The 16936-nt window shown below is 34.1% G+C and overlaps 2 protein-coding genes and 2 pseudogenes across 2 annotated transcripts; 3 read left to right on the top strand and 1 right to left on the bottom strand.

Annotated features, from left to right (window-relative positions):
- Positions 1-240: 240 nt before the first annotated feature.
- On the top strand, positions 241-3470 carry LOC145001085 (thymidine kinase a-like). Its single transcript, XM_078960414.1, has 4 exons — positions 241-623; positions 2383-2527; positions 2839-2960; positions 3041-3470. Exons 1-4 carry the CDS (start codon positions 331-333, stop codon positions 3291-3293), a joined length of 813 nt encoding a protein of 270 aa, XP_078816540.1. The 5' UTR covers positions 241-330; the 3' UTR covers positions 3294-3470.
- On the top strand, positions 818-2312 carry LOC145001084 (pentatricopeptide repeat-containing protein At4g16470 pseudogene; annotated as a pseudogene).
- Positions 3471-3766: 296 nt separating the features above from the next.
- On the top strand, positions 3767-6468 carry LOC145002150 (uncharacterized). Its single transcript, XM_078961447.1, has 2 exons — positions 3767-3871; positions 4184-6468. Exon 2 carries the CDS (start codon positions 4268-4270, stop codon positions 6407-6409), a length of 2142 nt encoding a protein of 713 aa, XP_078817573.1. The 5' UTR covers positions 3767-3871; positions 4184-4267; the 3' UTR covers positions 6410-6468.
- Positions 6469-6810: 342 nt separating this feature from the next.
- Positions 6811-15984, bottom strand: LOC145002738 (pentatricopeptide repeat-containing protein At5g66520 pseudogene; annotated as a pseudogene).
- Between the last annotated feature and the right edge of the window lie 952 nt (positions 15985-16936).

Below are 16936 nucleotides of genomic sequence, written 5' to 3'. Positions count from 1 at the left end.
CAATACAAAAAATACTTTTTTACAAATTTATTTTTAAATTTTTTACCGATGGTTTCCAAGGTTGTATAACCTAGTTGGAAATATAAAGGATTGATGGTTCAAATCTCACCATAGATAACAGAGTAATTCAAAAATAAAATTTAATGAGTGTGTTAAACGTTAAAAAAAAACAATTATAATTAAAAAAAAAAAAAACGTTGTAAACATGTAAAATGAAAAAGGATATAATAAAAGAAATAGAAATTTAAGTATGAGGATTTTCAGGGCAGCTGCGTGTATGTCTCCGGCGCCAAAATTCCTAAAACCCTAAATGCCGCTGATAACTTAACGATGAAATCACTGATCTTTCCAACAAGAACAGCCGCGATCTTAATTCCAAATCTTGTTTTTAATCCGTCTAACTCGCTTTCTTCCATTTCTAATTTCTTACCTGTTAGAAACCCTAATTATCTCCCTCAACTACGTCGTCTTAGATTATCCTCAGCTTATTCTTCGCCAATCACCGAAGAAAACGGCCATTGCCACCAAACTGAGGGTGAAATTCACGTAATTGTGGGCCCTATGTTCGCTGGAAAAACCACCACTTTGCTTCGCCGGATTAAATCTGAAAGCTCTAATGGCAGGTTTGTACCTCACCTTAGTAGTCTGCTAATTCAATTACTTCATTGAATTTATTACATGGATGTCTTACTGTATCTGTCGCAATTCATCCAAACAATGTTGTTAAGTCGATCATTAGTAAAGCAAAAATGGCTCCAACAACATCATCAAAAGCTGGAATAAATTCACCTCATCTTCATATTTTGCATTCAATCTAAATTATAGCTGAATGTTCAATCGATTCACATGTTAAATTCGTAAATTTCTCCTTGCTTTCTGTTCCAATAGCTGAATGCAATTATCACTGGTAAGATATTCCCAGATTTCAGGATAAGGTCTCAAAGGGCTTCCTCAACATGGATGAAACATTGAAGAATCTATGTTTTTCAGGAAGACTAGCAGAAGCAGTTGGATTACTATGCCATACAGGACACCAAGTTGACTCAGAGACTTACTCCCTTCTTTTGCAAGATTGCATATTCAAAAAAGATCATCAGTTTGGGAAAAGAATCCATTCACAAATGATTTTATCTGGTTTTGTTCCCAATGAGTACCTAAACATCAAGTTGCTTATATTATATGCAAAATCAGGCGATCTAGTCACTGCCCACATTCTTTTCAAGAAATTACTCATCCCAAATGTGATTTCATGGAACGCCATGATTTCAGGTTATGTCCAAAAGGGTCTTGAGGAACAGGGCTTGAATCTTTATTACAAAATGAGACAAAATGGTTTAACACCTGACCAGTTCACTCTTTCTTCAGTTTTTAGGGCATGTGCCACCCTGGCAACACTAGAACAGGGTAAACAAGCACATGGGGTTATGATCAAGACCCAAATAAATGGAAATCTTGTAGTCAATAGTGCCCTAATTGATATGTATTTCAAGTGTAGCTGTCCATACGATGGACATTTAGTATTCAACAAGGCCTCAGATAAAAATATTGTTACATGGACTTCCTTGATATCTGGATATGGACAACATGGAAGGGTAAAAGAGGTATTAGATGCTTTCCATAGAATGATAAACGAAGGATTTAGACCAAACAGTGTTACTTTTCTTGTAGTTCTTTCCGCTTGTAGCCATGGAGGTTTGGTAAAAGAGGGCTGGGAGTATTTTCAATCAATGAGAAGAAATTACGTGATTACCCCTGGGGAAAAGCATTATGCAGCAATGGTGGACATTTTAGGGAGATCAGGAAGGTTAGATGAAGCTTTTGAGTTTGTAAAAAATGCACCATGTAAAGACCACCCAGTGATATGGGGTGCACTTATTCAAGCTTGTAAGGTATATGGAAACATGGATATGGTGAAAATTGCAGCAAAAAAGTATTTTGAATTGGAAAGTGATAATGTTGGTAAATATGTGGTTTTATCTAATGCTTATGCGACTTTTAGTCAGTGGGATAATGTTGCTGAGATTAGGAGTGGATTGATGGAATTGGGGATGAAAAAGGAGCCTGGTTATAGCATGATTGAGGTTCAAAAAAAGCTCCATTTTTTCTTTATGGGGGATAACATGCATGAAGAAACTGATAAAATATATGAAGTTATCAAGGATTTGAATTGTATATTAAAAGATTCTATTTCTTTCTAGCTACTTTTTCTGATCAAAAGGGTTATTCTTCCAGCAAGTATCATATTTTTTTATGATAGCATAAATTTTTTGTGAGTTCATTAGCTGATGTGGATCTTTTTTTTTTTTTTTTGGTTGAGGAAAATTATTAGTTTGAATTGTTGTTAGCTGTAGTCGTGTGATTAATGTTTATATTTGTGTGTAGAAATGCAGCTGTTATAAAGTCTAGTAAGGATACAAGATATGGATTGGATTCAATTGTGACACATGATGGGGAGAAGCTTTCATGTTGGCCACTTGAAGCTTTATCATCATTCAAAGAAAGAATTGGTCTTGAAGCTTATCATAAGGTTAGTTACACTTTTGGTCCCTGTATTATATCAACTTTATTGGATATGGTCCAAAAAAAGAATATTTTTTGCCTTTTTCGTCCGTATTTTGCTTTTTTATTACCTTTCTAGTTTTGAGCCGTGTGATTTAACATCTCGGCTCATAAACTTTTGAAAGAAAATACCATTTTGCCCTTGTCTTTTTCTATTTTCTTCATCTTTTTTGTCCTCTTTTAGTTTTACCTTAAATCAAAACAAATGGAGTAATTTTTAGTCTTTTGGTAGATGTTTAATGATTTTTTTTTTTTTTTTTTAATAATGTGTGATGATAGCTAGAGGTGATTGGAATTGATGAAGCTCAGTTTTTTGAAGACTTGTATGATTTCTGCATTAAAGCTGCTGACCATGATGGCAAAACTGTAATTGTTGCTGGCTTGGATGGTGATTATTTGCGGTAATTTTTATTTTTTTCCATTTGTGGTAATTCAACATTTTTATTTTATTCATTTATTTTTTCAATTTGGTATTTTTCAGGAGGAGCTTTGGGGTGCTAGATATAATACCGATTGCAGATACTGTAACGAAATTAAAGGCACGATGTGAGGTGTGTGGGAAGCCTGCTTTTTTTACTTTAAGGAAAACAGAGGAAACAGAGAGAGAAGTAGTGGCTGGTGCTGACGTGTACATGCCTGTTTGTAGAAACCATTATTTGACTGGTCAAAAGGTCAAACAGTCTGCAAGAAATGTTCTGGAAACACATAACCTTCAATGTGGCTCATTCTTATAGTCAATTTACTCATTCATTCATGGAATATCTGTAAAAACGTGCTTACTCTTTCCTGACATTCAACCCTTGTATTGTATTGTATAAAAACTTACGTACGTGTTTTCTATATTTAATGGGATGTTGTATGGAAATTACAAACCAAAATTCAATGGATATATTTATTATAAGAAAGTGAAATATATTGATGTTGTTACTAATTTCATATAAAAAATACATCAACAGTTATATAAAAGGTTTAATTCCATAATGGATTGAAAATTTTGTGAGCACTACATCTTTATATCAAATATCTAATGGGGCATAGTATGTCAGATTTACTTCTCTGTTGCTAGAAGAATAATCGTTTGCTACAAAAAAAAATAAAAAAAAAATATATATATATATATATATATATATATATATATATATATATATATATATATATATATATATATATATATATATATATATATATATGATGCAATGTTCATCTTCTTCAAAAATTAAAATGATTCCATTAAGATGGCTTCTATTTACATGGAAGTGATGGACAACCATTGTCGTCTTTTATATGATTTATACCTCTCGTGGTTTTGAAAGTAAGATATTGCAATAGATTTTTACATTGCTTTGTTTATATAAAAGAAATATATTAACTTGATTGGTTTTACAAGAATAATTCTTGTGGTTTTGATGAGTAGGCGTTGAAATAAATCTCTAAATTGTGTTGTTTGTACTCGTAGATATAATTTTTTGTTTTTGTAAAAGAAATTATATTATGAATTGGTTTTTAAATTAATAACTATTATCAATAGATTTGTGAAAGTCTCATTATTTAAAAATTAAATTTTACTCTATATTATGTTTGGAGTCGTTAACAACAAAGGAAGATGTTGGAATATTGTTTTCAGTTGATGTGGCAACTACGGTGTTCTTCGCTTCCGACCCAGATATGAGCTCTCTGCGATCCTACTATCATCACCACACGCATTTTCATGTCAATCCTTCAAATCATGTTGAAAAGATCAAGTTTTTCATCAACCCATCTTCTCCAAATCCTAAAATCTCTAAACAAAACCCAAATTTATCCATTTTCTACTTCAAACGGCAATGGAAGTTGTTCAGAGTCTGAAACCGATTGGGGGAAATTGCTTAAACCTTTCGACATTGAACAACTCAGGGAATCGCTCCATAGAATCACCCCACTTCAGCTTCAAAAATTACTTCACCTTCCACTTGATGTATCAACTTCACTTGAAATATTCAATTCCGCCGGTACCCAAAAAGGCTACGCTCATACGTTCGACGTGTATTACGCATTAATCGATAAGATTGGAGCGGTTGGAGAATTCAAGACCATCGATAGATTGTTGATGCAGATGAAAGACGAAGGGATAGTTTTTCAAGAAACCCTTTTCGTTATGATCATGAGGCATTACCAGAGAGCCGATTTACCTGGTCAAGCCAGGAGATTGCTTTTGGTAAAAATGCGAGACGTTTTCTTGTGTCAACCGACCTCCAAATCGTATAACGCCGTTCTGGATATACTCGTCCAAGGAGGTTGCTTCAAAGACGCACCCAAATTGTTCGACGAAATGCTTGAAAGAGGCATCCCTCCTGATGTCTTCAGTTTTGCGATTGTAATGAAAGCACATTGCTCCATTAACGAAGTTGATTCCGCATGTACTCTCCTTAGACGCATGACAAAGTACGGATGTGCCCCAAACTCAAAAGTTTACCAGACCCTGATTCACGCATTATCCAAAGATAATAGAGTAGATAAAGCGTTAACACTTTTGGAAGAGATGATAGTCATGGGTTGTACACCTGATCTTGAAACTTTCAACGATGCTATTCATGCTCTTTGTAGATCAAATCGAATCCATGAAGCTGCAAAATTAATGGATAGGATGCTTCTTCGTGGGTTCACTCCAAATGCCCTAACTTATGGGGTTCTAATCCATGGATTATGTCGAAATAAGCAAGTGGAAGAAGCTAAAACCCTAATTACTAAAGTTCATGAACCAAATAGCATCATGTACAACATGTTAGTAAACGGGTTTATTGCAAAAGGGCAGTTTGATGAAGCTAAAGCAATTGTGAGTGAAAAGATGTCCATTAATGGCTGTCATCCCGATATTCATACATACACTTCACTCATTCATGGTCTTTGCAAAACTGGGCATTTGGTTTCAGCTCATGATTTGATGAATGAAATGGAATCAAAAGGTTATGAGCCCAACACAATCACTTACACAATCTTGATTAATGGATTTTGTAAGAATCAAAGATTTGATGAAGCAAGTGAGGTGATTCAAGAAATGTCACAAAAGGGGTTGAGTTTAAACACAATTGGATACAATTCAATCATACATTCGTTATGTAAGTATGGTGATGTCTATAAAGCTGTAAACTTGTTTGAAGAAATGCGTATGAATGGATGTAAACGCGACATTTTCACTTTCAATTCACTAATATTTGGGTTATGTGAGATTGAAATGATTCAACATGCATTGAGAATGTGTCAAAAAGACATGGTGTTGGAAGGTGTTGTTGCGGATACTGTAACTTACAACACTTTGATTCGTTCTTTTCTTAAACAAGGTTTGATTAATGACGCTTTTAACCTTGTAGACACGATGTTATTCCATGGATGCTCACTTGATGAAATCACATATAATGGCCTAATAAAAGCTTTATGCAGAGATGGAGCTGTTGAAAAAGCATCCGATGTTTTTGGGAAGATGAGGGAGAAGGATTTCAATCAAACTACTGTTTCTTGCAATCTTTTAATGAATGGATTTGTTAAAACTGGAAAACTACAAAAGGCGTTTGATTTTTTACAAGATATGGAGAATTCAGGGATGATTCCTGATATTGTGAGTTATAATACTTTAATTAGTGGATTATGCAAGATGAGAAATGTGGAAGAAGGTATGAAGCTGTTTGAAGTTTTGGAGTTGAAAGGTATGAGTCCTGATGTGATTACTTATAATACTTTGATATCTTCGTATTGTAAAGAAAGCATGTTTGATAAAGCGTATTTGCTTTTAAGTAGAGGTGTTGTCAAAGGGTTTGTACCTAATCATGTAACATGGTATATATTGGTGTCTAGTTTGTTAAAAGAGCTTCAATGATCTATAGATAGATTTATGCATTTAGAATGGCAATTAGTGTAAGAGTTATAAGTTATATACATTTTTTTTTTGTTTTCATTTCTTTCTTTTGATGCTTTTGAACACTTGCATGTAACTTATTGCTAGACATGGTGCAAACTTCCATCCACCTCCTCTCTTCTCTTTATATGTTTTAGTTTCATCATTTCTTTGTAAAGAATAAAAATTATAAATTTTAATCATTCATTTATAAATTATCAACAACAATATTTGGTCTTATCGGTTGCGTTGGTTATTCTGACCAACTAATTTTTGTATGTATGGATGTATAAATTGTATGTATAGATGTAATCATTATTATAATAACAATATATCGATACTGTAGAGAACAAAAAATTATGAATTTTGATACAGAATGTCTGTCAATCTAGATCTTGATTGGGTGTGATATCAACCTCGATTGAACTAATTCCAGGAGACTTTTGTATTCTAACTTCTTCCATCTTCTTCCTAACATTTACAACTTCTTCCCACCTTTTACCTTCACAATATATATCGGATAACAACACATAATTTCCATCATCATAGCCTTCTAGTGCCATTATTTTCCTATTAACATCTTCACCTATTTCAACATTTTTATGAATCTTACATCCCCCAAGAAGCCCTCTCCAAACCACCACATCCGGTTCAAAAGGCATATTCATGATTAAATCTTTGGCTTTATCTAAATGTCCTGCACGACTCAAAATATCAACCATGCAACCATAATGTTGTTGGATTAATGTCTAAGTCCATAACTATTTTGGTATGTACTTGACCTGATGGTGCATGGTCCTTTTGGGTTGCCTTCACCAAAGCAACTTGATAGGATGAATTATGAAGAGAAAGGATTAAATATGATTTATTAATATATTATGGGAATAATATATTAAAGGAAAAATCATATTGTTTAATTAATATTAGTCAATAATTAATTACTATTAGTTTTGTGACTAAAAAAGATTAATTAAACTTAAGGGACTGGAATTGTAATTATAAGATAATTATAATTTGGGCCATGGATTGCCTTATATTAAAGGGTGGACGAATTCTATGGGGGAAGCCCATATGAAATTGTCCAAGGCTTAAGGAAAAGGCTCCATGGGTTGCTTAGGGCTTAAGCATCCAAATTAGGGTTTCCTTGTTAGAAAACCCTAATAGCCCAATTATATAAAGATCCCTTAAGGCTCAAAAACGTGGCTAAGCTTAGTGTTAGGGTTTCACACAGTTTTTGGCAGCCTCCAACTTCTCTCCTCTTCATCCTCTTGCTTATGGTGTTTGTGAACCATTAGAGGAGTGACACTTGTGACTCTAGGCCTTCCAAAGTCAATACAAGGAGATTTGGGATTGTTATTGCTACATAACAATCAAGGTAACATCTTAAACCTAATTATATGTTAATGTTGATTTCCATATGCTAGAATTAGGGTTTATAGTCTTGGATTCAAAGCATGTACAATAGAGAAACCTAGATCCAAGCTTTAGGGTTTGTATGAGCACATAGGATGTCTTATGACCAAAACCCATCAGTGGTATCAGAGCCTTGATTGGTTTCTATTGTATTGATGCATATTTGATCGAAATAAGCACTGAAAATCGATTTTTTGAGCTTCTGAGTGTTTGACTCGCCGAGTCACTTGGTGAACTCGCCGAGTCATCTGTACTCGACGAGTCCAGGTCCAGACTCAACGAGTCAAAGGGTCTGACAGCTCAGATTCGCGATTTTCTTCCTGTTTTGGCTTTGGATAATTACCATAAACATGTTTTTGTGATAAAATCCGAATTTTTTCAATATTAGGTGATTATCCTTACCTAAATAGAAGATAATTGTTAAAATTTAGATAATCACTTTTTTTATTAGATAAAGTTTGATTATTTGTAATTTAGATTTTAATTATCTTGTGAAAAAGTTTTAATTTTTCCCCTTTAGGTTTTATAGTTTAAATTTGAACCCAAAAGTTTTGTTGTTTTGAAATTTAAATAGTTAAAACCTTAATGTTTTGAAAAAGGTTTCAAAACTTGCCCTCATGTTTTGGAATTTAAAATTTGATTAAGAGTTTAATTAGGAATGCTAAATTCTAAAACCCTAGTAATGTTTTGAAAAGTTCAATTTACACCCTTATGGTTTTATTAATTAATTAAGGTGTATAATTAAAGGAGGTTTAATAAATCCATAAAAGTTTAAGTTTACAATTTAATTGAATTAAAAGTATAATTGTTGAATTAGACCACCTAGTATTTTAAAAGTGTAAAATACACCCTATATATATAACATTAAAGGTCTAACATTATATATATATATATACATATATATATATATATATATATATATATATATATATATATATATGTATGAGTAAAAGTCAGTCTTACCGTTAGTATGCCTCATTCACAAAGCTGGTCTATAAGGGGTGTTTAAGGAAATTGCCTATAATATGGCGATTGAATGGGTATCCACTCTTACCCACCGCACTCTTGACTAGTGGAGGGTCGTTAGCTGAATGGGTAGGATAGGATGAATCCTTCCATTATAAGTATAATGAAATACAAAGTAACTAAATGTTTTTCAAATTCCCAATCTTAGCTACTTAGGCAAAGTGAATTGATACAATTCCATGAAATTACACTTTGTGCCCTTGCGAAGACGTTAGAGGAGCGTGTGTGGTTTACCGGCACACTAAATGGTTCTAAGCAAAGGTTGCAAAGGGTGACTCAATGTTTTTCATAGTTCGGTGGAGCGTGTGTGGTTTACCGGCACATCGAATAGGTGACTGTAACATGTGAGGGCACCATGTAAGTTTGCATGGTCATTCACACCTGCTTTGTGATCCTCGACATCCCAGTCACAAAAAAGAGGGGCATATCGAGATTTAAACATGCCATTGAAATGTTCAATGAATCTCAAAGGTTCTAGGAGTTTTCATAGATTTAAAACTTAAATTTCTTTTTCATTTTTCATGGTGGAAATTAGTGAATCGTCATTCACTTACCTTCAAATATTCTGCAACTAGATTACGGCATCCCTTTTCTAGGTTGTAGCGTATTGTGTTGGGTCCTAGCCTTAGTATCTCATTTGGGTGATTTACTAAGGACTCAATCGATCAACTAACTTGAATTTGTTTTCTCCCGTTTGTGGATGTCAAAGTTCGACAACTATGGTCTTCCCAAATCCCGTGGAACAAGCATTCCACATGAAAATGATATTCCACGATTCGATCGAGGAACAAGAAATCATGCTTCACTTCCTCCTCCTCCTCCAATTATTCTCCCTAAACCACAAGATTGTAAAATTGAAAGGTTCAATATCACTCAAGCCCCTTTGGCAAGTAAACATAAAGAAGGAAAGTCGGTGTGTGCACACGTCTTAGGGATGAAGTCACACATTGATAGGATCCGTTGTCGGTGAAGAAATGGCTGTTGATTGGGTTCTTCAGTCACTTCCTAACTCGTATAGTGAGTTCATAAGAGAGTACTATATGATGAACCACGACGTGACCCTTATTGATCTCACCTACATGCTTATTGCTGCTGAATCATAAATGTTTTGGCGCAATAGAAAAGCAAAGTTGATTGGTGAATCTGCCTTCAAGACCTCTATAGATATAGACAATGGCAATGAAAGACATGAAATGATCGAAAAGTTTGATCATAAGAGAAAGGCGATGTCTGAAGTAGTTCCATGTGTTGTTCCAAAAGAGTCAATTTGCTTTTATTGCCAAGAGAAGGGGCATTGGAGACGAAGTTGCCCTATTTACCTAAGAGATCTAAGAGATGAGAGATTCAAAAGTGTGACTGCGCTTCAGGTAAAATCCACTATCTAACTCCGATTAAGTTCCTATTCATTGATTCTTAATACATGATGTGATAAGATTGCATTTGAATGTTTTGAAGGATCGGTGAAAAGAAAGGAAGCTTGATTAGAGAGCAAGATGAATCTAATCACAAGAGATGGATCTCGATCGCATGGACTTGAAGATTGGATTTTGAGCTTAGATAGTTATGATAGAGTTGTTAGAAATTTTCCTTTTACATAGTTTTCAATAGATTTTGCATTGTAAGGACAAATGTTTTTCCGCTGCTTTTATAAATAAAATAAATTTTGTTTGACTTATTTATTTATTTGTTTACTTCCTTGCAATGAAATCGTTATGAAAATTGATGTTTACATATTTCTACAACGAATGGATATGATTCTTAGTTATGTTATTTATGGAAATGTCGAGAATTTACCAAATAGGGAGAGTTTCTCATCGCCCAAAGTTTCAATTGGACTGAAATTTGGAATCATGCAACTTGGTTGCACGATGAATGAGAAATTTCATATTTGGAAATTAGACAAATTCGTTGACAAAGTGTCAAGTGAAGGACTAGGAGATCGAGTACACAAAATTGTGTGTTGATCAAGTTCACCATAAGAGTAACAAAGATATTCGTCATGATTTACTAAAGGCTTAGTAAATATGATTACACTTACAAGATTAAGTGTGATTCTGAATTGATTAAAGGGTTTAGATCAATAGTAGAATGAATAAGAAGAATCAAGTAGGCAGAAAAATAAGAGTTTCTCCATTTTAAGAAGGAGGGAGAGTAGCTTTTATGCTTTATGATAGGTCTTAATGATTAAGAATCATATCTCAATTGGTCCTCTAAGTGAGTCTTAGTACAATTGTATGTTTAAGAAGAGGAATCAAGAATTGAAGAAATGGTTAAATCAAAAGGTCAATCATACTACGTTTCAATAACAAGTCTTAAAGTTAAGATTGTGACAATGAGTGAAAAGTATAAAGAAGGTTTATAACATTCATCAAATGTGGAAAGTTGTGATGTCTTGGATAAGACAAAAGCCAACTAGGACCAATTTATGAAGTGTTTTGATAATAGCTACACTAACTCTTGAATATTTGTTTTGTCAAGAAATGGTTATTGACAAGAGAATCTTATATGTCAAGGAGTCAGTGGGAGTCTTAATGGTCTTGAAAGGTTTCAAGAACAAATCAAATGAACCTTATCGGTCATCACTAGCACACGAGTTGAGGTTAAGAACCTATCGTGTTGATATAATTTTGTTTCTGTGCTGCTCCAATTGAGTTAATTATGCATGTGAGTCCTATGAGTTCTCATTTTGAACGCGTAAAAGGCAAAGCACCTTAATCAATGAAAGGTACATTGATAGGAAAAGGTGAGCTGCTTAACTACTTGGAAGACGTGGTGGGCAGCTGTGCTACCATAAGGCAAGAAATCAAGATTAAGAAAGTTCGGTCTATATGAGTTTGAATTTGTCATAAACTTTGTTTTTAACAAATTCACATGGATAGGAACATATACACCATTAAAATCTAAATGTCATAAGATTTCCTCTTTCATGAAAATGATTGTGAGGAAATGCTTTCACTAAGAAAGATTTTAAGAAGATAGTGATTGTAAAATTGCATTCTCGAATTCGATTATGGTTACGGTATCCCTTTCCATAATTTGAATTGTGAGGTTTGGCAATTAGTCTTAATTGTTAAGACACACATATGAACTATCTTAGGCAAAGGTGTATAAGTTCAAGAAGCCTTGATAAAAGATTATCAAAGCACTAAGTATTAGAAATATGGACTTAAGAACTTCAATAGGTATTGTCTTTCTGAAAGTTAAGATGTTTATGAATACATGTCGAAGCTAGTGGGAGCATAAGTGTTATGTTTTATAGTAATCATCATGATAGTGGGAGCATAAAAGTTATGATTGTATGATTACTATGGAAAGTTTTGCAAGTTGGCAATATTAATTATAGAAAACAAGAGTTATACATTGCAAAGTCGTAAAGGTTGTATAGTTGTTTTGCTATAATTAAGGGAGAGAATATTATGCTTCATTTCAAATCTAAAGGCTTAGGTTGAGAAATGTTAATAAATTTAGTCAAAGGTACATGGTGTGTTCTTAAAATTTCGATTATGATTACAGAATTCCTTTTCACAATTCGAATTTTGAGAACATAGCAAATAAAACATTGTGCATCGTGTCCCATACACTTCGGGTATAGGATCGATTGCAGATGCTTTAATGTTTGACCATTCTAAAATTTTCCAAATGTCTAGCGCATTTAGAGGGAAAAGGGACTAGAATTGGTTTTGACTAAAATAATTAAACAACTATTAAAGGACAATCCAAAGTTCGACGAAGATTGGTTGCTTGTGAGTAGTTGGAAGCATGGTATTGGATGGACCATATTGACATTATTATGAATAGATAAGATTCTATTAAGAAATGAGTCATCATATGGAACATTTGGAAGCGTGTCCATACTAGGAAGTAAATATTGAAAATTTATGACTAGATTAGAAACCTTTATGCAAAAGGATGTTCAAAGGAATGTACTTTGAGTGAGAGACATCGTATCTAAGGAATTGTCTTGTAACAATCTCCGTTAGACGACTTTGTAATATCATTGGCAATAGTTTTGTGACTTTGGTGCAGTGACATTACGAAAGAATCATTGCATAAAATGTTAGAATCTAGCATATTCTATAAGTGGCAAGAATTTGATATTCTTAAACTTATGAAAAATGGATTTGGAGTTGTGAAATGAGAATGATTGGAAATGTGTCCAATGTGATCTATTTCACAAAGTAAGAACCATAGGTAAACATTGTGTGCATGCTAGGAGCATGGGACAAGTGTAATAATTCAAGTAAGAAGTTGATTACCCGAAACGATAAATAATGAGTAATCGATATGGTGATAAATAAAAGGTGTTTTATTTATGCTCAAAGGGTTGAGGCCATATGGGATTAGTATTATTCTTGTGTTTCACTTTGCATGTTTTGACTTCCAGAATAATGGAGTTTATTAAGAATAATCAAATTATTCAAACGGGCCACAGTCGTTCATATGTTGGAAGTAGATATGAATGAAGACTGTCGTGAATTGATGTGTAGATTGTCTAAAAGAGTATTAGACATAAGCAAATGTTTGATGCAACATTCATGAGTGCTTATGAATATGAATTTGAGCATTGGATTAAACCCACGTTCACTTGGATCACTCCATGAATTGTATCACGAGTGATTGGTGAGTCGATAACATCTTATATTCTTGAAACCGAGATGTGTGAGTTGTATCTTACTAATCGGTTGCACATTGATAATATGTAAACGCACTAGTAACTTGGTGTTATAAAACATATTGTTGTATGTGATTTGGTTAGTGAGTGCAAGCAAGCATTGTATCAAAGTTTATCCGTTCCTTTTATCCAAAGAAGGATAAAAGCGATATCTTTGGGCCCCTCGATGGTTTAGTGATGACAAACGTAAATGCTCGACCGGGCTAGGGATAATTTGATTTGTTCAATTAGTCAGTCGTCATAAATCGGAAATTGAGATATAGTACAAAGAGAATGATTAGAAATCATATCTCAGACGATATCTAGAATGGAGGAATATATGATCCCTTATCTAAGGACACGCGTATCTGATAGGATCAGAGTTGACAGCGGCTTTGGAAAGCTACGATTGCAGATCAGGATCTGAAGTCATACGCATAATAGTTATTAGACTTATCCAAGTGGGAGACTGTTGGATTAGTGTCTAAGTCCATAACTATTTTGGTATGTACTTGACCCGATGGTGCATGGTCCTTTTGGGTTGCCTTCACCAAAGCAACTTGATAGGATGAATTATGGAGAGAAAGGATTAAATATGATTTATTAATATATTATGGGAATAATATATTAAAGGAGAAATCATATTGTTTAATTAATATTAGTCAATAATTAATTGGTAATTAGTTTTGTGACTAAAAGAGATTAATTAAACTTAAGGGACTGGAATTGTAATTATAAGATAATTATAATTTGGGCCATGGATTGCCTTATATTAAGGGGTGGACGAATTCTATGGGGGAAGCCCATATGAAATCGTTCAAGGCTTAAGGAAAAGGCTCCATGGGTTGCTTAGGGCTTAAGCATCCAAATTAGGGTTTCCTTGTTAGATAACCCTAATAGCCCAACTATATAAAGACCCCTTAAGGCTCAAAAACGTGGCTAAGCTTAGTGTTAGGGTTTCACACGGTTTTTGGCAGCCTCCAACCTCTCTCCTCTTCATCCTCTTGCTTATGGTGTTTGTGAACCATTAGAGGAGTGACTCTTGTGACTCTAGGCCTTCCAAATTCAATACAAGGAGATTTGGGATTGTTATTGCTACATAACAATCAAGGTAACATCTTAAACCTAATTATATGTTAATGTTGATTTCCATATGCTAGAATTAGGGTTTATAGTCTTGGATTCAAAGCATGTACAATAGAGAAATCTAGATCCAAGCTTTAGGGTTTGTATGAGAACATAGGATGTCTTATGACCAAAACCCATCAAATGTTCCATTTCTTGTGTTAATCCATATACATCACTCATGGAGTTAAAGTATTCCCACCCTTTATCCACTAAACCAATATGACTACAAGCACTTAAAACACCTATAAAAGGTGACACCATTTGGTTTAACTCCTTCATTTATCATATTGTTGAAATGATCGAGTGCAAGATCGCCATACCCATGGTTTGAAAACCCCATGATCATAACACTCCATTAGAACACATCTTTCTTTTTTATGCCATTGAAAACTTTCAACGCAGTGTTTATATCTCCACATTTTGCATACATGTTGACAAGGGAAGTTGCAAGCTTTATGTCTATTTCAATTCGGTTTTGAATTATGTACTTGTGAACTTTCATGCCTGTAGTTAAAGCACATAAATCTCCACATGCGGATAACACACTCACAATTGTGATTTTATCAGGTAAAAAGTTAGCTAATTGCATATCATGGAAGAGATTCAAAGCCTCGTGAGACTGCTTGCTCCAAGAAACCAAATCTTTATCTCCATGGGGAAGTGAGGCATAACCATGGATCATGATGTTCCATGAAACCAAGTCTCTTTGAGACATTTGATCAAACAGTTGGCGTGCTAAACTTATTTCCCCAATGCTCACATACTCAGCTAGCATTACATTATACGAAACCAAGTCTAGATCTTTCATTTCACCAAACACCTTCCTCGCAAATTCTATCCACCTGAATTTCACGTACATTTCAGTGAGACCCGTCTGGACAAAGAGATCATTCCCAAAACCAAGTTTCAATACCTGGGTATGTATCATTTGACCGTTTTGAAGAAAATCCGACCTCCCACACGCTCAAACCACAAGAGAGAGGCTGAAACTGTCTATAAAGTGGTGATCTTGGCGATGTAACTGGTGAAATAAAGACAAACATTCGTCGTGGTTTTCGGAATTTAAGTAAGATCTGATCATGGTGTTCCAAACAAATGTGTCTGGACATGGCATTTCGTCAAAAAGGGATCTGGCATAAAGCAAATTGTTTGAATAATTCAAAGAGAAATTCCGAAGCAGCTTGGTGATGATGAAGTTGTCGGATTGTAAGGAAGTTTTTAGAAGGAATGCATGGATTTGGAAGATAATATGGAGTTCTTTTGAGTCGTGAATTACGGACATGACTTTTTGTTTGATGGTTTTCAAGGGAGAGTAGGAGAGCATCGCGATGAATCCCATTATGTTTAACTTTACCTTCATTACTTATCGAATATTTATGGTAAATCAACTTGAACACATAAAGAAAATAAAAAATGTTTGTATTTAATGTTTATATTATAGCAATTATTTTTATTTTGTTAGATATAAGATTTCGGAATAACAATAGGATATTGTTTGGATTGTGATTAATTTACTTTTATTCGTCTATTATTGTCTGCGTTTATACAATTTCAGAAGTAGGATAATCCAAAAAAAATTTATTTGTATTAAAGGTCTAATCCTAGGGCTGTAAACGAACCAAACGAACACGAACAAGGTCTTGTTCATATTCGTTCGTTTAAGTTAGTAAAACAACAAACGAACACGAACGGATAAACAAACGAGATTTTCTTGTTCATGTTCGTTCGTTTAACAAATTACTTAGTTCATGTTCGTTCATTTATGTTCGTGAACATGCTAAACGAACATAAACGAACAAAGATAAAAAAAAACACAATTAAACATGTATGAACATAAACGAACATATAATATAGCAATATAATAAAAATAATTGAATATAGATGAATATAAATAAACTTAAACGAACGAACATAAACGAACGTAAATGAACATCGTAAACGAACGTTCACGAACATAAATGAACGAATGAGATCATTGTTTATGTTCGTTCATTTAACTAAACGAACGATAATTTTTGTTCATGTTCGTTCATTTATTAAATAAACGAACATAAACGAACTTCCCGCTGAACAGTTCACGAACGGTTCGCCGAACGTTCAGTTCGTTTACAGCCCTACCTAATCCAAAATCATAAAATATAAGGAAGGTCAACCCTTAGACCAGTTGATGTTTTGATTTTGGGATGGGTTGGAAGGAAACATGTATGCATGGACCTTTCAGGGGTATCCCCTCTCGTAGGCTTGAGAGTCAGGGGTTTCACGGTGGGACAGACTGCATTAAAAGCTGTCAC

This window comes from Lactuca saligna, chromosome 6, assembly GCF_052625555.1.
Source record: "Lactuca saligna cultivar CGN05327 chromosome 6, ASM5262555v1, whole genome shotgun sequence".
NCBI lineage: Eukaryota > Viridiplantae > Streptophyta > Magnoliopsida > Asterales > Asteraceae > Lactuca > Lactuca saligna.
Note: the sequence above shows the minus strand (reverse complement) of the source record. Positions and strands in the feature narration are given on the sequence as shown.

Bases quoted from the DNA above. Each gene is read 5' to 3' on its own strand.
- LOC145001085 (XM_078960414.1), top strand. From the start codon at position 331: ATGAAATCACTGATCTTTCCAACAAGAACAGCCGCGATCTTAATTCCA. The intron at 624-2,382 runs GTTTGTACCTCA...ATTTGTGTGTAG, and splicing joins TCTGAAAGCTCTAATGGCAG to AAATGCAGCTGTTATAAAGT. The intron at 2,528-2,838 runs GTTAGTTACACT...GTGTGATGATAG, and splicing joins GTCTTGAAGCTTATCATAAG to CTAGAGGTGATTGGAATTGA.
- LOC145002150 (XM_078961447.1), top strand. From the start codon at position 4,268: ATGTCAATCCTTCAAATCATGTTGAAAAGATCAAGTTTTTCATCAACC.